Source organism: Amblyomma maculatum, chromosome 8, assembly GCF_055883805.1.
Source record: "Amblyomma maculatum isolate TAMU_Amacu chromosome 8, ASM5588380v1, whole genome shotgun sequence".
Lineage (NCBI taxonomy): Eukaryota > Metazoa > Arthropoda > Arachnida > Ixodida > Ixodidae > Amblyomma > Amblyomma maculatum.
In genome coordinates, this window is record NC_139351.1 from 86,574,004 (window position 1) to 86,599,955 (window position 25,952).

General features: G+C 43.9%; 1 protein-coding gene across 5 annotated transcripts in view; it reads left to right on the forward strand.

Annotated features, from left to right (window-relative positions):
- Nucleotides 1–25,952, forward strand: part of LOC146181703 (putative RNA-binding protein 46) — a 228,991-nt gene that overhangs the window by 190,925 nt on the left and 12,114 nt on the right. For all 5 annotated transcript variants that reach the window (XM_084576712.1, XM_084576710.1, XM_084576709.1 and 2 more), the window contains 4 exons: nucleotides 903–1,077; nucleotides 9,233–9,500; nucleotides 21,601–21,697; nucleotides 23,572–23,700. In XM_084576712.1, the coding sequence (XP_084432838.1) occupies nucleotides 903–1,077; nucleotides 9,233–9,500; nucleotides 21,601–21,697; nucleotides 23,572–23,700 (669 nt within the window). The remainder of the gene's footprint in view (nucleotides 1–902; nucleotides 1,078–9,232; nucleotides 9,501–21,600; nucleotides 21,698–23,571; nucleotides 23,701–25,952) is intronic.

Genomic DNA, 25,952 nt, shown 5'->3' on the forward strand with positions numbered 1-25,952 from the left:
ACATTGGGTTCCAGGACATACTGGAGTCCAGGGCAATGAAGAGGCGGATGCCTTGGCCAAAGCGGCGCACGACAATGGCGCCCCAGTCACTGAGGCTGTCACACCTTTTGACTTTTCAAGACCCCTCTTGAGAAGGTCGATAAGGTCTTTCCATCCTGACCGTCGTATTGCCGCTGGTGAACATCTCCAACGGCTCTCTGACAAACTTTCACGGAAGGACAAATCCCTCCTCCTACGACTTCGAATAGGCTGCACGTGGACTCCGTCCCGCATGTATGCCTGTGGCCGAGCTCCCAGCCCAGCCTGTCCCTCTTGCGGCAATACTGGCACACTGGGACACTTGCTCCTCGTGTGTCCAGCCTCCGCTGGCCATCGCCAGAAACTTCTGAATGGCTATCGGAATCTTGGTCTCCCTGCTGATACGGAAGGGCAATTGCTCTTCCCAGCTCGGAACCAACTTTCTGCTCACCGGCTCCTCCTGATTTATCTGGAGGAGTCTGGCCTCAGCTCTGTTCTGTAGGCCTGCATGGGCCCATAGTGCTTCGTGCGTAAATGGCGGCGACATAGGCAGCGCCAGCAACCTTCCCCTCCCCAACCTTCCCCTAATCCCAACTTCCCCTTCCCCCTGGTCACCAAGAGTGATGCCACAAAGATGGCTAACATAAGACGTGACCAGTACCCCCTCCCCAAAAAAAAAAATAAACCATAGTCACCACCACCACCACCATGCTGATTTGTTCTGTACACTTGTGTGTTTCTGCCACTCTAGATATTGTCTGTAATGCATTTGCACTGCCAAGCTATCGAAACTATAAATTTGCTAATAAATCGGCAGACAAATGAATAAATGAAAGCTTTAGGATGAAACCGAAGATGAGGTTTTCTTCTCTTCCAATCTGCAGGTAACGGTGCTGTATGTGCGCAACCTAATGCCAGACACCCCCGAGGCAGTGATCGAAAAGGCATTCTCCTTGGAAGGAAAGCTGACGATCAACAAGGTCAAAAAGATCAGGGACTTTGCCTTTGTCCACTACACAACCAGAGAAGATGCCAAGGAAGCACTGGAGGCCATGCAAGGTATTGTCTCTTTATGATTTTTTGGGGGGGGTTTTCAATTTTCTATTAAGTTTTATTTACAATTCCCTTTACAGGTACCAGAAGTTACATGTATGCGTATGAATTTGAGAATTAGATTCATTTGGAGTCATTGGGAACTCAAGAGATCTCAAGGAGACTGGATCAATCATGACTGTGGATGTTATATTTCAATGGATCCAAAATGCAAAGCACATATGTAATGTGCATTGTTGGTGCATATTCTGACTCTGTCCACAGAGAGTCAGAATATCCAATATCTTCAGTACAGCGTCCCTCATAATCTGAGTGGCACTGGGGACGCTAAATGCTCTAAAATCAAACCGTGTAAAGGTGGGCATATTATCAATTCCAATTTGATTCATATACACCCTAATTATTTTACGTTCAAGTACAATTGTTAAAAAAAGTGGCACCAATCAGATGCATGGGCGTCAGAGAACATTTGCGGAGGTATCTTGTACAGCACAATGGGCTTGGTGCAATGTATGCATTAAGGTGCAGCTGCAGCTCAAGGTATTAAGAATTGATAAGGCATACGGTAGCAAAGAGATATAAGGGTTGAGAGCAGGGAATGAATAGGAAATTTTGACCATTTGATTGAGACATTAGTTTCATTAAAGCTGCGTTGTATTGTATAAGCTGTGATTAAGAGTCTAACTATGTTCACATGTTCATTGTTTGTCAGCAGTAAATAGCACAAGAGGTTTTACTGGGAGCAGTGCTGTGAGCTACTGTAATACAGTCAACGACCAATTTTTCGGACTCTCAACGGACCGCGAAAATGTCCGAAAAATCGGGCAGTCCGAAAAACCAAATGTGCACCAAAAAAGCTTAATTTATTAACCTTGAGGCAGGAAAAAGTCGTGAATGCTTTTCTGCACCACGCTCCGCTTCCGTGATAACAGGTCTGCCTGAATTTCGGCAAGAGTCGTAGTGTCGCCATAAGCCGACGAAAGGGTTGCGACCGCTTGCATCAGCTCAGCTTGCGTCGGCTGCGCTGCTGCAGGTAAATCGTCGTCATCGCTCTCCGACTCTTCAAGCACTTGACGAATAATTTCGGCATCTGTGAGCCCAGCGCACAGTTCCAACTCGTGGTCCATGTCTGTGAACTCTGAAAATGAGATGGTCGATAGAATTTCGACACCTGCAGCGCGAAGGTCGTCAACGAGCTGCTCACTGCCCGACAGCTGCTCTACGACGCTCTCCTCGTCCAAAGCAGCCGACTCGTCTTTCAGCACAAATCCCGCGTGGCGGAAGCAATTGCGCAGCGTTGAGGGTGCCACTGACTTCCACGCATCGGCGAGCATACTAAATGCTCCAAGCAAATCGACACAGTAGGTTTTCCCACTGTCGAGGCACACCACCACACGCGAGAGCAAGCGTGACCGATAGTTCACCTTGAGGTTTTGGATCACACCTTGGTCCATCGGCTGCAGGACACCTGTCGTGTTCGGTGGCAAAAACTACGCGCACAGCCTTCAAGTTGTGAATGCGCCCGTGTGCAGCGAACAACAAAACTCGGTGGCCGTCTTGGTCAAACTTACGGTCCAGTTTTCGCACATAGCTTTCAAAAAGCTGCTGCACGCCTTCTTGTTAGCCTCATACAAGACAGGCAGGGTCTTTACGCCTTTGATGCACCTTGGGGCTTTCGACTTGCTGATGACGAGCATCGGCAGTTTTTCTGTCCCCGACATGTTGCTGCCGACTAAAACTGTAACCCTCTGCTTACTGTATTTTCCACCATGGCAGGGGTCATTAGCAAAGGCAAGGGTCTTCTCTGGCATAAGCTTAAAAAAAAGTCCGGTCTCGTCGCAGTTGAACGTATCGTTCAGCGAGTACTCTTGTAAGAGTGACTGCAGCTTCTCAGAGCGGTAGTCCGCGACAACACTCAAATTAACAGCTGCACTTTCGCTGCACAGTTTTTTAAAACTGAGGTCGAAACGCTTCTTGAAATTTTGTAGCCAGCCGTCGCTCACCTTGAAACCTTCAATGTTCATTTGAAGCGCCATCTTCTCAGCTTTTTGTTTGAGGAGGCCACCGGAGATAGGAACCTTGCTGGCCACTGTTGACTTGAGCCATACGATGAGGGCCTCCTCGAGCTTTGGGTAAGTGCCTTTGCTTACATTCTTCTGATGACACCCGGTCGACTTCTCTGCTGCTTCCGAAATCTTCTGCTTGTTCTTCATGTAGTCCGAAATGGTTTGTCACAAAATCTGGAACTCTTTCGTGACGTCTGCCTGTGATCGGCCACCTTCCACGAGCTTCACAATAGCTGCTTTCTTCGCCATCGACATGGTGAGGTACTTGCCTCGCTTCATGGGTGCCTGCGAGGCCAACGACGACATCAATGATTGCTTCTCCATTGCGAACCACTGGATCACAACACCGACTCCGTCGAGTGCCTTCTCGCTGCCGTGTTGCACGTAAAAAAGAAAAAAAAAGCTCCTTATAAAATCCGGAACAGCTTCAGAACTGAAGCCGATACAATTAAATGCGAGCCACAGTAGCAACTATGGTAGCGACAGAACGCAGAACGATCACGGCTAGGCCTACTCGCTACGCTCGGCAATGCACGCGAAAGGCACAGCAAACACACAGAGGAACAGGCAGTCTAAGCGATCAAGCTAAAAGAAAAAAAAAAAAAGAAAGCACTCCAGCAGCGACGTTGTTCCGGAAGTGGAAGCTGCTAGACGAATAATATAGCCTCGATCCAGTGTCAGCTTAGCAGAAGAGCGGCACGAAAGGTTGGCACCGGTTTCGATCGAGGCTATAGAAGGAAAAAGTAAACAAACAAGATGGCGGCGACACCGCTCAAAATGTGTGGCAGTTGACACGGCTGACACTTGAAATGTCCGAAAAATCGAATAGCCCTCCCTAGAGTGTCCGAAATTTTGAGCCACGTAATACATTGACTTTGTAAGGTATGTCCTGGGGCCGGCAAAAAGTCAAAATAATCAAGCATGTCCGAAACATTGGGTGTCTGAAAAATCTGTTGTCGACTGTGCTACCTTCAACCCTGTTACACTAGTGTGCGTGCTAAATTTGTCAACTACAAGCAAAACCTTCCGCTTTTCAGCAGAAAAGCAGTGGTCAAACATCCTCAGCCAAGTTTGGGAGATATCAGAGGTCATCCAGGCTTTCGAATTAGCGCTTTACTTCTCAGGCAACTGGTAAATGTTCTTAAATCATCTTGGGAGGCTTGCCTTAATGGTTACAAGGAGTGGCAGGCACTCCAAAGCGCAGTCACATGCTCCTCGCTGCTCTTGCCTCCAACTCACGGGTCAGCCTTAAATGTGATGGCTTTGTCCGGCAAAGCTTTGCAAAAAACAGTCTCATCTGCATTGAACAAATCAGCAGGTTCATAGCGAGTCAGGTACTGGGGAAGCTTGGTTTTGTTTCCAGTCAGCAATGCGACCTTCATCCGCCACTGCTTTCTCGCCGCACATGCTCTGAAAAATCAATCTGTGCCTTTCCTTAAAGAGAGCGAACCATCCTTCAGATGCATTGAATGAGTCGATCTGGATTTTTTTTTGTGCATATCTTTCCGCTTGCTGACAGGTAATTGCCCCGCTCGAAGTTTTCTTTTTTCCGATGAATTTGCCACTGTCAAACGTATAGGAAGATTTCCCTAGTAGCACACTTTGTTGCCTCAATGTGGCCGCAATGTTTGCTTTCAACATTGCCTTAACGTGGCTAGTGTCCTCTTTTTGCCACGTTGATGCAACATACATAAGACAACATTGAAGCAACATTGCACCAATGTTACAACAACCTTTAGTCAATGTTTAAGCCACTTCTGAAGACGATATTAATGCAACATGGCTGCAACATTTTCTTAATATTGGTACAACTTTTTATTTGCACACATGCAACATTCCCATGACAACGTTAGTGCAATATTGCTGCAAAGCTATTGTAATGTTTCAGAAACTTTCAGGCAGCATTCCAAGCTACTGAAATATTCCGCCGCATTGATGGCCACTAGCTACCGATGCTTGCTGTCCAATAAATTTATCTTGTGAAAGGCTAAACCATGTGCAATGGTATCGTCGTACCACAACGGTTATGGTAGCTTAAGGTCACAAGAATGAGCAACTGAACATTACTCGTTGCCACATGGCAGTGCGGTGCAGAGGAGTACGAATACCTAAAAGGTAGCACTGGACAACACAGCTTTTCCCCACTTTTCAAGCCGCTTGTTCTGAATGAGACCTTAAATGTAATATTCATCAGCTCTGTACCAGTGTTCATTTAGATGCTATAAGCTGCTGTGACCTGAAAATGGCACTGAAAGTGGTTATTCTGGCAATTAGAATGATCTATATATATGCACGTGCATTACAAATAACCATCATTTGTTTTTTAGTGCTATTTTATTTGTCAAGAATTGATTCAATTAGCCTAACAGCACGCTTGATTCCAGTATACTCATTAGCTTGACATACAGCAGCTAGTTTCACAAATGTAAGACATTTACTTCAAGACAATCGTTTTATGCAGAAACTTGCAACAATCATACATAGCACACAGCCGATTTGGCTACTCAAGAACCGGAAGCACAAATAATGTCAACAGTTACTAAGCACATCAGCATAGCTTTAAAATGTGCATGTCCCTCAACTTGAGTTTTACAAACATGACACTTTAGTAAATTATTAATTGCAGAAACTTGCGACAAAATATAAAACAGCAGTACTGTCTATTCAGAAAAAGGAAGCAGATATATAAAATACTAAACATTTACACAGGCACATTGGCATAGATTGAAAAATGTGCCACATGGGCCTACATTTCACAGACAAGATTTATTTTATTTAATTACTTTATAAAGTAACTTGCAACAAAGCTACAAAACAACACACAGGCTACTCAGGAACAAGAACCAGAGATAATGTTTTGAACAGTTACTGTTCACAATAGCATAGCATGAAAATGTACCCACCACCCCTCAACTTGCATTTACAAATATAAAACACTTCAGTAAACTATTTACGCAAACACTATAGCACAGTGTAGCCCTATTTTGTGCAGAAACTTGACACATATACAAAGTAGGAGTACAACCTAGTTCGGTATTCAGAAACAAGCACACATATTATGAACAGTAGAGTCATTACGACTAGTTTAATCCTTCCTTCTTTGGACATGCGCCATTGCACTGGAAAACTACAAACAAGTATTGTCACCATTTGACTGAACAATTTAGCATGTCTGAAAATGCTTGTGCCCTGGTAGCCTCCGGCTGGTCACGATGAGGGTCTCTTCCAAATCATGATGTTTTCACAAGTGAAGCTGCATCCCTGAAAAAAAAAATCAAATTGCTAAGCTAAGCATCTTGGTGGGCACATCTCTAATTACAAAATTTTTACGCTGCTCTATGAACACAGACATGGACAGCTGTCACGACCATTATCTGCTGTCACGCCGAACAGTTTTCTAGTCGTCGTTAACAGCCTCTGCTATTCTTCGGCGTCGTTGCCGGATCGACACTTCGTTTAGCGAACACTTCACTCTCTTCATGATACAATGAATGTAGCACTTTACCAAGCTATCACGAAGGGCATGGGTAACACATGCATATATGCACTACTGGTTTTGTGCCAGCCAACACGTGTCACAGCTCAACAACGTCGGTTAGAAATCACTCACCACTGATGTTATCCTCTGTGCAGGCCTCCGTCATTTCAGCTGAATTCTTATGAAGCCGCAATGCAACACAGCAGCAAGAACACGGCGACCACAAGAAACTATGCTAGAATAAGGGAAACACACGTGAGCCATGGAGGAAGGAAAATGCTCCATGCACGTGAAGAATTTGCCGCGATCGCCGCTTACACGCGGTTGGGCAGGAATGGCTCTCGGCGCGGCCACGATTTCGACTTGATTTGGATTCGCGACGGTCTTCATGACCATTAGGCTGCGGGGCATTAGTGAAAACAGAACTAAATTTCTTCAGCAGTTATAATTTTAGTCCGCATGTTTAATTGAAAGATAATGCAACCTCAGCAGTCTATATATATATATTTCTATCTCAGTGAAACAAAGTTCAGTACACTTGTACTGTTCATCGCATGCACATGACATGCAAGGTTGCACTCAAACTAAAAAATAAATAAACATTGTCATGCGGGGAAGTGACAAGGTCAATGGAGTGACCTAATACCGGCTTTTCTGTTTGGGCTGCAGAAATAGTCTGAAAGAACGACAGTTAGCCAGTAAAGTAAATGTTATAGCTATGTCATCGTATGTGGTTCAACATTTATGCATCATTTGACAATATTGCTGCAATGTGGAAAGATCACTTTAGAGCAACATTGCCAGCATGCTACTTGTTAACATTGCAGCAACGTTATCGAATGTTGAAAGTTTTCGCATTATGTTGGATAAATGTAGTCCAATGTTATGGCAACATTGTACAACATTGACAATGTTGCTGCAATGTTACAGAAACATGTTGTGCTACTAGGGTTTTTGCTTAGTTTTTCACATAGTCACTTAACGTACTCCTCTTCATGCCGTTCTTTTTCATAATCTCCTGCTGAGAGACGCCGTCATTCAGCTCTTTTAGTATTTTCATCTTAATTGTGTTTCTAGATTGTTTGCGGGCTGCTGTTGTCGCTTCACTCCATGGAGTGGTGGCCGGTTGCCATCATAGTGAAGCGCCATGAATAGATGCACTGTTGTCACCGTCACACTACAAAAAACTGAGACAAAGAAATCAGGTGTGCAGCCAGTGCAGCCATGGGACAGCAGTGACAGCGGTGCAAACTGTCTCGCCACCCTGGAACTCTTGGAACGTTCGGTTGGCCATATCCATTGCATCTGGTGGTGGCTAGTGCCACCTAGCTACTGCTCACATGATATTTCTTAACCTCCAGCTTTTCTTTTTTTTGTCATAGTTTTTCGCTTTTATCGAGCAGCGCGCATACTGACTCTCCTCGCGTAGGTTTCCTGTTGCAGTCCACCCGGGAGGCACGTCAGTGTTGCATCGTACATTAACGCTGGTAGGTTGGTAGCACTCGGCAGACTTCACAGGGTTAAAATGTGAGGGAAAATGCCTCCGAGATAATGAGTGTTTGCTGCCATCGAACTATGCACAATCTTGCCGGGACCGAGTCTGAGTTAACTAAATTTCTGAGTTAATGAGATACGGATAAACGAGGTTTTACTGTATCGTCTTTGCTCTTCAGAACCTTGGAATCTGCATGAATGGGGCAACAGCCCCACTACATAACTTTTAAGCAAACCCTTCGGACTTTTTTTACTTTTCACGAAGGTTCTACATATCACATCGTTGGGGCCTGCCCACTGGGTATCACAGTGGACAAGTGGACATCCCAGGATCTGCAGGAAATACAGGGGCGTTGTAATGTCCAGTGGATAGTGGGGCTTATAAATTTGATTACATGCCAGAAAAAAAAGAACTGCGCTAGGCAGAAGGAGCGTATACAAGTGCTTTTTGTAGTAGCTTTTTTAGCGTGGCCGATGGAGGCAGGTTGCAAAGGCATAGGTTGGGACAGTGATGAGACCTGTGTAAAATAAAATGTGCTGAACTGGTTTATTTTACTATTTTACACTGGGCCCTAAAGCATATCCTAATTCCCACCTTCTTCAGCCTGACCTTGCTAGCTACACTAACAGCTGTGTGTTGTGAAAGAAGTGCCTGTGCTGTTCGCCTTCTAGTGTAGTCATGGTGTGAGAAAATCATAGCACATATTTCACCAAAATTTATTGCTTTCTGTACAGATGATAGGAACAGCAAGTGTGCCACTAATTTAAATGTGACTTTTAATTTAACCTTGTCACAGGTACGTTGTTTGCATTTACCGTCCTCAGTCACTGTTTTTCAAATATGAGTCACGATCGTGTTTTTGCCCCCAGGGCAGACTAGTAGGAACCAAAAACGGCACTAATTTTTTGTCACAGTAACGTGCGATGACATTTTTTTCTTTGTGCGTGTTATGCACTGTAAGCACACTTTTTATCAAATTATGAATGTTGTAATTCTACCCCATAAATTTAAAGTGGACTATCGGGGAGTGAGAACTTGTGCAAAAATGAGGGCATTGCTCAGCTCTTAAATTGCTACCGATGGATGCTGTAGAAAATGAGCGCGCATGCATGTGCCTCGCAGGTGCCACATTGGAAGGTGCAGTTCTTGAGGTCGCGTGGTCGAAGCCCGTGACCTTCGGCAAGCGGTTCACAAGGGTGTCAACATATGTTAAGAAGAAGGCGCAGGATCAACGCCTCACTGGGGTGCCCATGGTCATGTCTGGATCCGGGGCAGACTTTGGATGCGGATACTACGCATTGCCACCCCACTTTGTTCCACCTCCTATTGGCTCGGGGAGGCCAGCTCCTGCTGACTACCGTCAGTCACATCAATACTATAGTGATAGCAAGTAAGTCTAATTAAGTCACATAGTTAAGTCACTCATTTATTTGCAGAAGGTGTGATACAACGCAATACAAGTACAAAAACCACGGTGGCCGCTTTTCGATGGAGGCAAAACGCACGACGCCCGTGTGCTGTGCGATGTCAGTGCACGTTAAAAAACCCCAGGTGGACGAAATTACTCCGAAGCCTCCATTATGGAGTTACTCATAGCCTGAGTATCTTTGAATCATAAAAACAGTGTAAACCGACCAAACAAATACAGAAAGCAATGAATGCAAAAAAAAAGAAAGCTGATAACTTTGATGACCCTGCAGTTTCTTTCTTCAATAGAGTCCATGATACTTGATACAGTCTGATAAAGCATTCCAGTCACGTATGGTACAAGGAGAAAGGGAGTATTTAAATATGCTAGTTCCAAAGGTGGATAGGGTAAGTGAATCAGAGTAATGATCTTGAGGATAACAGCGCGGGACACAGGACCGGAGCACAAGATTAGAGGACGACACAACGAGCGCTGTCTTTCAACAACGTTTATTTTGGAACACCCTCGGCTTCTTATACCCTAACGCCACAGACGCGTACAGATGACTTGCACATATTAGCAAAGTTAAAAAACAAAACAAAAACATAATATTAGATAAATAAATACACGTTCCACATAACCTTTTCTTGCACACAGCGTGGTGCACTCTCTGAACACTCATGGAGACGATTGCACATTCAGCAGTTCGATTTCTTTTTGTGTTAACAGCAGGGACGGTTTGCTTACACATCGTTCCTGCAGTCTAGCTATCTCAGCGGCTTCAATTATCTCCCGAACCAGCGCCTCATTATGTTTTGCTAGAACTTTACATTGGGTGAATTGCACGCAGCAAGTTTTTGACGCGCAGTCTCTTACATGGATCCCCAAATGCCTGCTTTTTTGTTCGACATTGTTTTTGTGTTCTTTCAGCCTGTCATTTGTGTACCTTCCAGTCTGTCCTACGTATTCCTTCCCACACTTCAAGGGTATGGAATAAACAACGCCTTCCGCGCACTCCACAAATCGACTCTGGTGGTTTGTTACGCACCCCCTCTGCCTTTGCGATCCATCAGCGTTTACACGTCGGCAGAGGCTTTTCAATTTTTCAGGAGCAGTAAGCACAACATTAACGCCTGCTCTACGACCGATCTTTTTTAAGCGATGGGAAATGTTGTGCACATACGGTATGGCCACAATCCTGCGCTTGTTTGTTGTCTCCCTGTTCTCGTCACCTTGTTGAGCACCGACACGCTCGAGTCTCAACTTCTTGTTCAAACGTTCCGCAACAGAAACAAGCAAATGTGATGGGTACCCAGCTCCTGTAAGGCGGTCAACCTGGCGATGAAAACTGGCCTCCATGGTGTGAGTGCATGACTTCTTGAGAGCATTTGACAAACAAAGGTTTGCAACTGCTCTTTTCACAAGTTTGGAATGAGCCGAGTAGAAAGGGAGTGGCGCCTTGTCACCTCTGGGTTCATAAGCCCAGCAGACCTTCCCTTGCCCGAAATAAAGTCTGAGATCTAGAAATCTCATAGACCCCTGTACCGGGACTTCGTAGGTAATCGTGAGCGGCTGAAGAACGTGGTTAAAGCACGCCACTACTTCCTGAACTACGTCTTGGGCGTTCGTGCCGCGGCCATCACAGAGCACAAGGTAGTCATCGACGTACCTAAACACTTTGCGGACGCTTGTGCCGGGGAGGGCGTTCAGAAGGATTCTGTCTTTCTGGGCAAGGTACAAGTCACTGAGGATTGGTGCAATACAAGAACCTATGCACACGCCGCTTTTTTGGAGATACATGTTACCCTCCCAGAGGACATGGGTAGACTTCAAATAGACAGCAAGCAGCTCCAAGAACCCGCCTGTCGACACACCACAGGCATTTTGGAAAGTGATTGCACCGTACGTATCTATGCAAGTCTCTACACATTCTAGGAGATCATCTTGGGGAATCGAATAGTACAGATCTTTTACATCTACCGAACAAGCTGCAAAGTCAGTGCTAGAATTGTCATTTAAAAACATTATTAAATCGTCTGATGATTTCACCTGGAAAGGGTCGTCAAAGTCTAGTAATTTTAGTTTTTCCTGTAAGAACTTGGCGATCATTTTTTGCCAGGTCCCATTCTCAGAAACTATAACCCTTAGGGGCCAGTCAGGTTTATGCGTTTTCACAGTGAAAAACATGTCAAGAGAAGATTTTTTACTGGTCTCAATGCTGCGCACTAGGTGGTCAAGTTTAAGGTTCTTGCATAGCTTCTTAGCATTTGACTTCGCTTTTCTTAGCACCGAAATTTCGTGTCTATTAAAAACAGAACTAATGGCATCTAGCGCCTTGGCTTTGCACAAGTCAATAGGTAACAAAGCAAAGCCGCCCTCCTTGTCCGAAGTAAGCAATGAAAGCGAATGTTCTTTCAAATACTTCACCGCTCGTCCTACAGGCAGGCTTCTGTTGGGCAGTCGGCAGCGTGCGACCACGTCCACTCCGACTGAGACGCACCTGGAACTTTCGGACTCCGGTGCAGCCCGCGCAACTCGTCGTGCCATGGCCAGAAGTTCCGGTGCGGATTTCTTCGGCTCGACGGCGAACTTCGGCCCGTGGCGTAAAACTTCTAGGACTGACTGAGGCAGGCCTTTGACTCCGCAGGTGTGGACGCTGTTACCAGCTGCCTGTCCTTCCGTTGCTCTTCTTTTGGAGGAGATGCCGGCGCGCAGCTTAGCCAAGGTGAAGTTCCAGAAGCCTTCGATGGATCTATCAAGAAGCAGCGAAGTGTCCCGCCACTGCCGGGGGTTGGCGAGGAGCCGGAGGCGTAAGCAATCCTTATACACGCGGGCCTGCCGGTACCATTCTGACTTCAAAATCTTCAGGCATCTTCGCCCATGGCTGTCAGAGGGGGCATACCCTCCAAAGAGGGCTATCACTTCCGGAGGAAGAATCTTCATACGTGCGCAGAACGACATTGTTCTCGCTCGGCAGAGTGCGTTGACAATGAGGGCAATGAGGGCTGAGAAGTCAAGGGTGAAACATTGAAAGGAGCCCGAAGTACAAGAAATGTAGTTAGCTAGAATAGCAGCTTGGGCATGTTGGTTATGCATCTTGAGGATAACAGCGCGGGACACAGGACGGGAGCACAAGATTAGAGGACGACACAACGAGCGCTGTCTTTCAACAACGTTTATTTTGGAACACCCTCGGCTTCTTATACCCTAACGCCACAGACGCGTACAGATGACTTGCACATATTAGCAAAGTTAAAAAACAAAACAAAAACATAATATTAGATAAATAAATACACGTTCCACATAACCTTTCTTGCACACAGCGTGGTGCACTCTCTGAACACTCATGGAGACGATTGCACATTCAGCAGTTCGATTTCTTTTTGTGTTAACAGCAGGGACGGTTTGCTTACACATCGTTCCTGCAGTCTAGCTATCTCAGCGGCTTCAATTATCTCCCGAAGCAGCGCCTCATTATGTTTTGCTAGAACTTTACATTGGGTGAATTGCACGCAGCAAGTAAGAGACTGCGCGTCAAAAACTTGCTGCGTGCAAATCACCCAATGTAAAGTTCTAGCAAAACATAATGAGGCGCTGGTTCGGGAGATAATTGAAGCCGCTGAGATAGCTAGACTGCAGGAACGATGTGTAAGCAAACCGTCCCTGCTGTTAACACAAAAAGAAATCGAACTGCTGAATGTGCAATCGTCTCCATGAGTGTTCAGAGAGTGCACCACGCTGTGTGCAAGAAAAGGTTATGTGGAACGTGTATTTATTTATCTAATAATGTGTTTTTGTTTTGTTTTTTAACTTTGCTAATATGTGCAAGTCATCTGTACGTGTCTGTGGCGTTAGGGTATAAGAAGCCGAGGGTGTTCCAAAATAAACGTTGTTGAAAGACAGCGCTCGTTGTGTCGTCCTCTAATCTTGTGCTCCCGTCCTGTGTCCCGCGCTGTTATCCTCAAGATGCATAACCAACATGCCCAAGCTGCTATTCTAGCTAACTACATTTCTTGTACTTCGGGCTCCTTTCAATGTTTCACCCTTGACTTCTCAGCCCTCATTGCCCTCATTGTCAACGCACTCTGCCGAGCGAGAACAATGTCGTTCTGCGCACGTATGAAGATTCTTCCTCCGGAAATGATAGCCCTCTTTGGAGGGTTATGCACCCTCTGACAGCCATGGGCGAAGATGCCTGAAGATTTTGAAGTCAGAATGGTACCGGCAGGCCCGCGTGTATAAGGATTGCTTACGCCTCCGGCTCCTCGCCAACCCCCGGCAGTGGCGGGATACTTCGCTGCTTCTTGATAGATCCATCGAAGGCTTCTGGAGCTTCACCTTGGCTAAGCTGCGCGCCGGCATCTCCTCGAAAAGAAGAGCAACGGAAGGACAGACAGCAGGTAACAGCGTCCACACCTGCGGAGTCAAAGGCCTGCCTCAGTCAGTCCTAGAAGTTTTACGCCACGGGCCGAAGTTCGCCGTCGAGCCGAAGAAATCCGCACCGGAACTTCTGGCCATGGCACGACGAGTTGCGCGGGCTGCACCGGAGTCCGAAAGTTCCAGGTGCGTCTCAGACGGAGTGGACGTGGTCGCACGCTGCCGACTGCCCAACAGAAGCCTGCCTGTAGGACGAGCGGTGAAGTATTTGAAAGAACATTCGCTTTCATTGCTTACTTCGGACAAGGAGGGCGGCTTTGCTGTGTTACCTATTGACTTGTGCAAAGCCAAGGCGCTAGATGCCATTAGTTCTGTTTTTAATAGACACGAAATGTCGGTGCTAAGAAAAGCGAAGTCAAATGCTAAGAAGCTATGCAAAAACCTTAAACTTGACCACCTAGTGCGCAGCATTGAGACCAGTAAAAAATCTTCTCTTGACATGTTTTTCACTGTGAAAACGCATAAACCTGACTGGCCCCTAAGGGTTATAGTTTCTGAGAATGGGACCTGGCAAAAAATGATCGCCAAGTTCTTACAGGAAAAATTAAAATTACTAGACTTTGACGACCCTTTCCAGGTGAAATCATCAGACGATTTAATAATGTTTTTGAATGACAATTCTAGCACTGACTTTGCAGCTTGTTCGGTAGATGTAAAAGATCTGTACTATTCGATTCCCCAAGATGATCTCCTAGAATGTGTAGAGACTTGCATAGATACGTACGGTGCAATCACTTTCCAAAATGCCTGTGGTGTGTCGACAGGCAGGTTCTTGGAGCTGCTTGCTGTCTATTTGAAGTCTACCCATGTCCTCTGGGAGGGTAACATGTATCTCCAAAAAAGCGGCGTGTGCATAGGTTCTTGTATTGCACCAATCCTCAGTGACTTGTACCTCGCCCAGAAAGACAGAATCCTTCTGAACACCCTCCCCGGCACAAGCGTCCGCAAAGTGTTTAGGTACGTCGATGACTACCTTGTGCTCTGTGATGGCCGCGGCACGGATGCCCAAGACGTAGCTCAGGAAGTAATGGCGTGCTTTAACCACGTTCTTCAGCCGCTCACGATTACCTACGAAGTCCCGGTACAGGGGTCTATGAGATTTCTAGATCTCAGACTTTATTTCGGGCAAGGGAAGGTCTGCTGGGCTTATGAACCCAGAGGTGACAAGGCGCCACTCCCTTTCTACTCGGCTCATTCCAAACTTGTGAAAAGAGCAGTTGCAAACCTTTGTTTGTCAAATGCTCTCAAGAAGTCATGCACTCACACCATGAGGGCCAGTTTTCATCGCCAGGTTGACCGCCTTACAGGAGCTGGGTACCCATCACATTTGCTTGTTTCTGTTGCGGAACGTTTGAACAAGAAGTTGAGACTCGAGCGTGTCGGTGCTCAACAAGGTGACGAGAACAGGGAGACAACAAACAAGCGCAGGATTGTGGCCATACCGTATGTGCACAACATTTCCCATCGCTTAAAAAAGATCGGTCGTAGAGCAGGCGTTAATGTTGTGCTTACTGCTCCTGAAAAATTGAAAAGCCTCTACCGACGTGTAAACGCTGATGGATCGCAAAGGCAGAGGGGGTGCGTAACAAACCACCAGAGTCGATTTGTGGAGTGCGCGGAAGGCGTTGTTTATTCCATACCCTTGAAGTGTGGGAAGGAATACGTAGGACAGACTGGAAGGTGCACAAATGACAGGCTGAAAGAACACAAAAACAACGTCGAACAAAAAAGCAGGCATTTGGGGATCCATGTAAGAGACTGCGCGTCAAAAACTTGCTGCGTGCAATTCACCCAATGTAAAGTTCTAGCAAAACATAATGAGGCGCTGGTTCGGGAGATAATTGAAGCCGCTGAGATAGCTAGACTGCAGGAACGATGTGTAAGCAAACCGTCCCTGCTGTTAACACAAAAAGAAATCGAACTGCTGAATGTGCAATCGTCTCCATGAGTGTTCAGAGAGTGCACCACGCTGTGTGCAAGAAAAGGTTATGTGGAACGTGTATTTATTTATCGAATATTATGTTTTTGTTTTGTTTTTTAACTTTGCTAATATGTGCAAGTCATCTGTACGCCTCTGTGGCGTTAGGGTATAAGAAGCCGAGGGTGTTCCAAAATAAACGTTGTTGAAAGACAGCGCTCGTTGTGTCGTCCTCTAATCTTGTGCTCCCGTCCTGTGTCCTGCGCTGTTATCCTCAAGATGCATAACCAACATGCCCAAGCTGCTATTCTAGAGTGATGATGTCTCGTTACTATTGTTCAATTGTTGGCTGTTGACGCTTGGGTGAAAAATGTGTTCCACAGTTGTATAATAATGGGCTCGTTTGAAAACTTGTAGTGTAGTAAATGCTGATGATAGAAACAAGAAAGAACATTATGTGTTGAATGTGTCACTAAATATATCTACTGTCATAGAGTAGCTTATGGTCTTCATGGTCATTGTAGTCAGCATCCACTTTGTACCCTTTGGTCATTGTAAAGATGCATTACTGATGCATAGAAATGCTTGCTAAAATATTTGTTGTAGTAATATGTTTGCCTTTATCATAGATGCTGAGAATATACTGTGCGTGTATTAGCGACAAAAGCCTCACTGGACTCACCATTATAAACTTCTTGCCCAGTCTTATAGAAAAATGTGATTTTCGTTCTCACCAGTTGAACTCAATTTTGTATAAAACAAGCTTTGAAACATTGGCATGGTTGGTCACGGCTGAGAAGGGAGTGTACAGTTGATGAGTGAGCAACATCAGGGTGTAGAAGAGAATAGAGCCTGGAAGCATTGAAGAGACGCTGTATGGTGTTCAAGAGGGAAAGCTGAGAAACATACCATAGTGGGTGTTGCTCATAGACCAACCCTGATAATCTCCGAAGTCGTATAGGGGCCACATGACTCCTAAATGTTGATGCAGTCGTATCGTCATGGCTGGATGGTCAAGTGTGCTTGCATATTTTTGCGACACAGTTTGAACTGTGTCGCAAACTACTGCAGGCAGTGCATATACTTATGAGATAGAGAGCAGGTTAACGATAACCTAGTAAAAATTACAAAAAGAAAGGACATCAGCAAGACATGTGATGCATAAGCAAGGTAATTGAAGGTCGTTAGGCCCCATTGGGGTGGTGCAGTGGTTGCGGCGCTCCACTACTGTTCCCAAGGACGCAGGATCGCATCTCAGCCTCGGCAGCAGCTTTTCGATGGAGGCGAAAAGCAAGGCTCCCGTGTGCTGTGCGATGTCAGTGCACATTAAAGAACCACAGGTTGTCGAAATTATCGGAGTCCTCCACTGCGTGTCTCTCATAGCCTGAGTTGCTTTGGGATGCTAAACCCCACAAACCAAACCAAACCAAGGTTGTTAGCAGTAACAATGAATTCCAACCAAGGGCAATTGTAAGGGCAGTTACAGAGTCTGGTGGTTGTTTGAGATAGGAAGGTTACAGGCTAAGGTGGCCACTGATGGTGCAGGAGAGGAGAGGGTTATTTGGAGGGATATGGGAGAGGCCCTTGTCCTGCAATGGGCATAATTAGGCTGATAATGGTTGTGACGGATAAGACAGTATCAGATATAACCATACGTGGGGAGCTTATGACACTGCCCTGGTTTGGCAGAGCTGTAGTCTGTTCCATGACTAAATTCTTTCTGTTCTCACATATGGTCAATGTGGTTTTGGATGTCTGATCAGTCCTGTTCTAGCAGGATGATTCTTAACACATCTAGGAGAGTCTAAACAGGTGCAGAGATCTCTTGGCTAAAAAGAAAGTTCTTCTAATAGCTTATGACAAAACGTATACCCTGCTCATGAGTGACCATTAAAGTGAAATATAATGCATGGTCATTTTAATCTCTAGCTTTGATTGTGGCGTATATGTCTACCAAAATGATGCTTCTTGAGCTTGTTAGTGCTCAAGATGCTTTCCTGTTTGTTTAGAATTCAAGCAAGAAATTTCGTAAAAGCATGGCACTGAATTTATAAGAAGAATATGTAGTGCTACTTGAAAGAATAGCAAAGCAATATATTATAGGAAAATTGGAAACAGGAGCAAAGAGCAAAAGTAATGCTGGTCATAAAGAGCGGCTGCCCACCCTGCTTGGGAACATGAGGATTTTCATTTATTTTATGCTTACTAGCTGTTATCTAAATCTCCTGGAGTGATAAGGAAAGAATGTGAATGTGTATGCACTATAATGTTCAGAATGTGTGACACGCCTCTAGGATTCTTTATCTCCCAGGGTGCTTGTGCAACTCATGCCTGCTTAGTATCAATATGCTCTACGGGCTTTTACAGCAGAAACTCTTGAAGGCTAACTCGAAGGGACGAGGTAATTTCATTTTAACAATTTTAATTGCCTCTGATAGAGATGTGCGAGCTTGCTATGTATGAACTATGTATGTTTCGTAAAAATCGATGAAACAGCCTTTAACAGAGAGGGTAATTGTAAATGAAGCATTTGGTATAATACCGTTCATGATGAGAGCTAGCTGATGAGGGCATGAATCAAGGTCACATTATCTGGCTTGAAATATTCATTGATTTGGCTTCCTCTTTTTGCCATTGTTGCTTTTTCTCTCACTACATCTAACAACTGCTCATACTGTTGTTCTTGGAATATTTTGCTTTCCATTGTGCTTCGAGTGTTTCGAAGGTACCTAGCGTCCTGGGTAGCTGTGCACGTATCTGTTACCCCGCACCAGCTGCAGAATAGCTGTGCCCACTCCATGAGCTGGCACGGCACGCAACAGCTGTGCTGTTGTCGGAGTACTATTGCACGGAGTTTCTCACATTTACAGCCAGTACAATAATTAATCTTAACTTAGGGGCACTCGAGATAGTTCATCATGAGCAAAATTTAGTTATATAGAGCACTATGAAGAACTGACAACATGGTCTCATATTCATTTTGACTGAGAGTTTAACAAAGTTTTCTGTTTAGCGGGAGTCTTCTGTACTTTCTTTTCTCAAAGCAGGTTTCGCTGCATATGGACTAGCAGCTAGCGCCCATCTGTCATATACACACAAGCTTTACATGATTCATGTTTTCGAACATGAATCAATTTTTTCTTCTTTGTCTCCGGTTTATTTCTTTTTACACTCTTTGAGGCAGAAAAGTTAGCTTGGCCCGAGCAGTTGCCTTGGTCTCTTTGCTCAATTGAGGCACTTTCTGTTCTTCATGAAACTTATGGGTGCTATTTTAGAAGATATCAGGTAATATACGGACAGTATGCAAGTATGAAAAAAAGCTTGTGCATGATTACATATATTCAAGCCTGCAGAACATGGAATCATGTGGTCCTGGTAAAGTGGGCACAGATAAGAGTAACTAAGAGAGACAAAAAACTACCTCACACAAAACTATGGCATCAGAATTCTTGTATACATTTTGGTAGCTGTATTGGAGCACCTATTTGATGTCAAGTTAGGGGAATGAATTGTTTAGAGTAATCAGACAGTGGTCAAAAATTGTGATGTATGCGCTGGGCGAACAGCATCAGCTGTAGCAAAATAAGAGGCCAGGACTATGTAGGCCGATGTTGTCTGCAGCCTGTCGATCATTGGCAAATGTGAAAAAAAAAAAAAAAGAATGGGGAGAGACACCCAAGCCTCCCCTCTTACCAGGACAGCAATCTATTGATCTTTGACCTTTTCTAACAATTTTTTCCTGCATCAATTGAAAGCTCTTTTACTGAATTAATGAATACCAGGTTGTGGCACTGACAAACACCGCACAGCAAATTAAAACTTAATTTTTCTATTTGTTTCTGCTTTTTTTTTTCAATAACATATGGCATGTGCAAACCCTGACATAAGGGACTCAATATATTGTTATAGTAACTTAGTATAGTAGCTTCATGTAATGCACACAATGACTTCCACCTTTCCCATTTGGTGTGTAGTTAAAATTTTATATAAAGATTACATAAATATATGATTAAGTTATAATTAAACAAATAATTTAAATTTAATAAAAAAATGTGTTAAGATTGTAATGAAGAGTGCTAGCATAGTATTCAACAACATAATATGAATAAATGAACTAAAGAAAACTAGTGATACTCATCTTGGATGCTGAACCATTACAGCATCTCCAGTTGTGTAGTTATTTTAGAACCATATTAAAAGCGTATGAAGGAAGAACAAACGATAGAAATGGCAGCAATATATGGACTGGGTGAAAAAGCTGACTGGTTTAAGTTTATACGAACAAAAATAACTCTCTGTATAATACTGTGACATAACTTCTAGAAATCAAATAGTTCATTCACTTAATGGAGCCCAGGTGACTACAACGTTAGCCACAATGAGAGGACACAGCATAACACTACTATCATTTTAGCAATGATTTTCTTGACCGATTTAAAATACAAGTTCTTACTTGCACCACAAGTTCTGCCCTCGTTTTTGTCACCTAGTGCTGAGATTTATCAGAAAATGCCAATATATCTATTTTTATGCTCATCTCCAAAAGTAGTTCCTTCAAGAATATGATACGACAGCATTTTCTTTTGAATTCTTGCTCCCGTATGTGCACTTTGCCACTGAATGATTAATGTCATAATTTTCGCCTCTATTATCCCACAAATACTCTTTAGCATGAAGTCATAGGCTACCATATTACATGAAATACCTTCTGACATAGATATAAAGCCGAACTTAGTCAAGCCATACGAGCATTGTCAGAGAAAGAAGCTAGAAGACGATGGACAAGGATGAGGAGCACATGTGTGTATCCGTCGTCTGCTAGCTTTCTTTCTCTCACAATGATTAACCAACTCGCCCAGCAACATACCTTGCACATGAGCGTGCCTATGAGGCGCAGAGGTCGCTTGCTTGACTAGGAATGCAAGAACACCGGAAGGTCTATTCTCTTCGTCCATGAAGCCTAAGTTGGCTCCATTCTCTCAGCGGTAGGGTCTTCTGAGCAGCGTCACCTGGCGACAGATAGCGGAAATATTGTGCAAATGAATAAGAGTGCATTTAAAGCCGGACGTATTCATTGCTTCAGTAGCGCAATGGATTGACACTATACTTACCTTAGCACTGTGCAGATAAAAAATTTGTTCGATTCCTTTAATTGCAACTTTTTTCTCATTTTTTTTTTTTAAATCGCAACGTTAAATAAGCTACCAAGGTTTTTTCTGGTGGGTGTTCTTTTTTTTAGGTTTCAATATGTGATGTTTTTATTCTTAATAGCCGCAAAACCATCCGTGAACAGAGCACAAGGTGACAGCATGACAACGGTAACAATATGCAATTACCTTCACCGTAATCATTTCCTGACTTCAGTGAGTGCATGTTACTTTTAGGTTGCATTCAGAGACACCTCTCGGTAACAATTGCCGTTTAATCCGATGCGAGGCAACCAGTCAGGAAAAAGGAGTTGCGGGACCCTACTATTGAGGAAACTGAATTACGCGGTCATGTCACATGGTGATACAACGTCGCATAACCGTACAATTACTGCTCCGCCATGCCTCCTGCCAGCGCCACGCCCGTGAATTTTTGCTCACAACGCCGACAGCGGAATGTTGGGCGATAGGAGCCTTTGGCACTATTGCATTAAGAATGGTTTGTTCTGCATGAAGATGGTGGTGTGGCTGTGATGATGTGTTTGATGGTTAAGCAGTGTAATGTGTCTTGTCTGCGCAGATCTGGCAGTGGCCATTCGCAAAGCTCTGGTGGAGGAACCAGCCCCCGTCGTTCCGGCAGCACAAGGGTGTCGCCACGCTGCGAAAAGGCCATGCAGGTCAGTTTCAAAAGTATTGGGCTGTGTTCAACCCTAGGGAGAGGAGGAACATCATTTTCGATCGCCCATATGTTCGGTGCTAATGAAGCCAGCATAAAAATTTTGCATTGTAGTGAGGACTGATGGGATAGCTATTGTTAGTGCACATTGTATAACTCTAGTAAACAGCTTCTCTTGGGCCCTTTAGTTGTGCCTTGGCTTTTGCCCCTTTTCTGAGGACTGTTCGTCTTTTAGTGGTGATCGGCGGATGTGCATGGATAGAGCTGAACAGTCGCTTTAAAGCTTCAAGCACATTAAATTTCATTGAGTGCAGATTTTTGTTGTTTTTTTTTTGTTATTGGGGACTTTAAAAATTTGGAGATTGTAAGACATTCTTGAGGTCCTGAATGATTTAATTGCTTGGAATTTAGCTTTTTCATGACTCTGAGAGCCAAGAGGTGTGGACCATTAGAGTCAGGTTGAAAGTGCTGAAAAGTTTGGATGGCTCGCAGATTTTTAGAAGTTGCTGCAACGTGGAAAATTTGGGAATTTTCCTATGCCTTTAGATCAACGACACTCTTAGCTTTATTCTCCTCAAAATGATTACATTTTTTTTCCTAAGCTAGTCATGGGAGTTAGGTGTCAAGGGAAACCGCTGCAATTTGTCACAAATACTTAGGAATGTTATATTTTGAATGTTACAGTATATTTTTTCAATGCATGGTGAAAGCAGTATATCAATTCAGAATTATTTTTCTTTGCATTTGCCAATGTTTCGATTCTGTGTTTTCTGATGTACGAGTCATTAGCCAAATCAAAGAGCAAACACTGTCCTTAAATGGTGAACTGATAATCTTGTAGAAAGGGACACATGGTATTGATTATAGCAATAAAAACAATTTTCTAGTGCTTTATATAATTCATGCATTCAATGACTACTTGCCCTACCTACATACAGTTGACTTTCTGAAATCAACGGAATAATATTAATTAAATATCAGTTCTTACGTCAGGTTTTGCTCATTCATTTTTTCCCCGCATGATTGGATCATAGAACGAATATTCTCACGACATAGTCGTGGCTGCATTAGATACCGAATTTGCCGCATCATAAAAGGCGGTCTTTGTTGTGTACATAGGCTGATATCACTGGGCTCTAATGCCATTTCTGCAAAACACCCTGTCTTGCCATGTTTTAGATTTTTATCATTTCTGTGCACTGTGACTTTCCTTTAAGTGCTCATTTGCATTAACATTTTGTGTATATGTAGCTGCTATTATGTCCTTAGTGCATTGTTCGAATTATTCTGTATCATGCTTGCTCTGTTTTTTATACTTTTTTTTCTGAGGAAAAAGTGATTAATATATTGTGTTACGCATCACTATTGTAGTTTCCCCTGAGGATGAATGTAGATCGCTATATAAATGAATAAAATAAAAACAAAACTGACCTGGCAGCAGGATTGTAATATCTACCAAAAATCTCTCCTCAAGATATGAAGCATTGATACAAGCATTGTAGAATTCACAAAACGTGGAGGTATTGATTTATTAGTCTTTTTCAATTTTTATGCTGCCTATTTCTATATCTTGTTGTCGTGGGATTATGAAAATGAACTTTATTTAAGCTAACATACACACGGGCTTGCCAAGAGTCTGAGTTAGGTTACGTGATATGTAGGTGGCACTGGTGATTAGACACATATGTAATAGATCTGTATAGACACATTTGTTGAGCACCAGTTGTCCAGGTTTAAATGAAATCTGCATTTGCATCTGAAATCTGGGAAGCCCGGTAGTATCCAAAAATAATCTGAACATGTTTGTGTAAGCCTCTTATATGTTTATCATTCAATATAATATATTTTTGTCTTCTTTTGTGTTCTCCGCACCAGCTTCTATCGCAGCTGTGCCACAGGCAAGGATGGGGTGAGCCGGAGTTCCGGCTGTGCACAACAGTGAGTGGCCACTCCCAGTCTTCGGCGGGCAGTGGCGACACTCGTACGCTGCTCTACTTTTACAAGGTTTGTGCCTAAGCAATGAGGACAATTTATACGGTGATTTAGACATTTTTTTGTTTTGCTTACAAACACTGTTCAGATGAGGGGTTCCGAATCTTTTTAGCCTTGCCAAACCACAGCAGCCTTCAATTGAGGCTTAGAAACATCTTGGCTAGCATTCCTTCCTGTGAAATGTGTATGCAGAAAAAAGGAGTCTCATAGCGAAATGGCTAGATTTATACGTAATATGACCAAATTTAATGACAATAAAGTAAAATGTTTGCTATAAACAGTTAGTGTGATTCCTTCTTGTGTAGTATGCATCCAGTTCAAATGCGAAGTTCATTGCTAAGTGGAATTTTTTCGGCATATTGATAGAGTCCTCATTTAGTGATAGTTGCTCAACAATTATATAGTTCTGCAAGGCAGTGCTGACTCAAAATGTAGCTGTGCAGATTAGTGCTCCTCTATGAAGTTGCTTTATAAAGTTGTATTGTCCATCTATATCTGTTACTCGTGTTGTCCACTTCTTTGTTTTGTAGGGCTTAACTTTGTCATTACCATGGCCTAGCCTGGCACATATGCCATATAAACCAGAATATGGGTCGAGATTTTTCTCAAAAAAGCAAGCTAAAGTCGCCCTTCGTCTTATTGGTGGTCTTTAGCAGAATTTTAGGCTTAGTCTGGGAACAGGTGGTGTGCCTGCTCGTGAACGGACAGCCAAAACCGTATAAACACCCTGCAGTTGCTGGCATTTTGTTTTCCGTCCCAAGCGCATGCATCTTCGTGCGCGCTCTCGTTCGACCTATGAGTATATAAAATGCCTCTTTAGCAATGAATAGCGGCATGTGGAGGCAGTTTACAGTGGCTTTCCAGAAAAAGTGATGTTTGCCGAAGCGAATGACGTACATGGCCGCTCTCTCGGTGACAGATCGGCATTCCACTAAAGAGCATGCGGTGCCGTGGACATGATCAGCATTTCTTAAAGAAATGCTGCGAAAGCAACACGCTTGACGGAACTAGATGATTTACTCTGGCAGGTGATGAGCAGCAAAGAGTTGTCTTTCTACAATCCTGCTGAAAGTTTGGAGTGAATCGTAGCTTCGGTGATGCAGGGACGCAGCCAATGTGTTAAACATATGCACTTCGTTTTTTTCTTGTTTCATTTTTCTTTTTTTCGCTTCACAGTAAGGGGGTCGACCTATACTCCCGCTTGACCTATAATGCGGTTTATACAGTAGTCTAAAGAAGCTATAACTTCACCCAAAAGTACCCCCTTGAAAGCCTGCATTTGCCACTCACAATTCTAACAAATTTCCTAGTTTATTAAAGAGGTCATATAATGCAATGCTTAAGTTTACTGTATTTTTCGAAAGTAACAATTATTTAAAGAAGCTTCAAACATCTTCCCCTGGAGTGCAGTGAAAAAATAGACCTAATTGAGGCATTCTTCATACCATGGAAACATAGAAAACATGATTTTTTTGGTCCTGATTTGTGATTGCTCTTGCAGTCGGGCTTGCAGTGCTTAGTGGGCGAATACTTGCACTTTATATATTTTCTTCATATTCAACACCTACGCACTGCTCGTAGCTTATTAACGCACTGCACGGAACTTCTATGTGGGCCTCATTTGCATGGCACAACTACACCAACCAGGCCACTTGGCACATCAATGCTCGGGGCAAGCCCTCTGTTTCTTCTGATTAAAAAAAAAGGTAAAGGAAAAGGGTATATTCCCCTAGTTTGCAGGAATATGGTCCTCAGTCATTCCTCGGAAAAAAAAAAGGACGTTCTGCTTGCCCCTGGGCTGTTTGTTACACTGTGGTGCCAGGTAGCACATTGTTTATCTAGGGCCCCTCACCCTCCTGTCTTTATTGTGACCTCGGTTTCCTGCTCCTCCTCGCCCAAATGGGTAATGGGCTGGATATTTCCTCCGAGCTGCGCGACATTAATGATGTGCAGTACAAGGAGCCTCTAAAGCAAAAAGATGGGTCAAGTTGGTGTGGAAGGCATGTCTACAGTTGGCTTCCACCCACCTATTATGACCAGACAAAACCAACACTACTTGCAGAATGCACCCACTTTGCTTATAGTATAGATGTATTATAGTATACAGGTAGTTTATAAGGAGGCTCGACTAAGAATCAATGGGCTCATGGCCCAACCAGTACAGACATTTTAGTCTTACTTGACTTGGTGGCCACTATTGGGCCACGCTACTGACGAAAGGTCCGTTTGACTTCTCTTTCCAACCTCGTTTCTTTTTTTCTCAC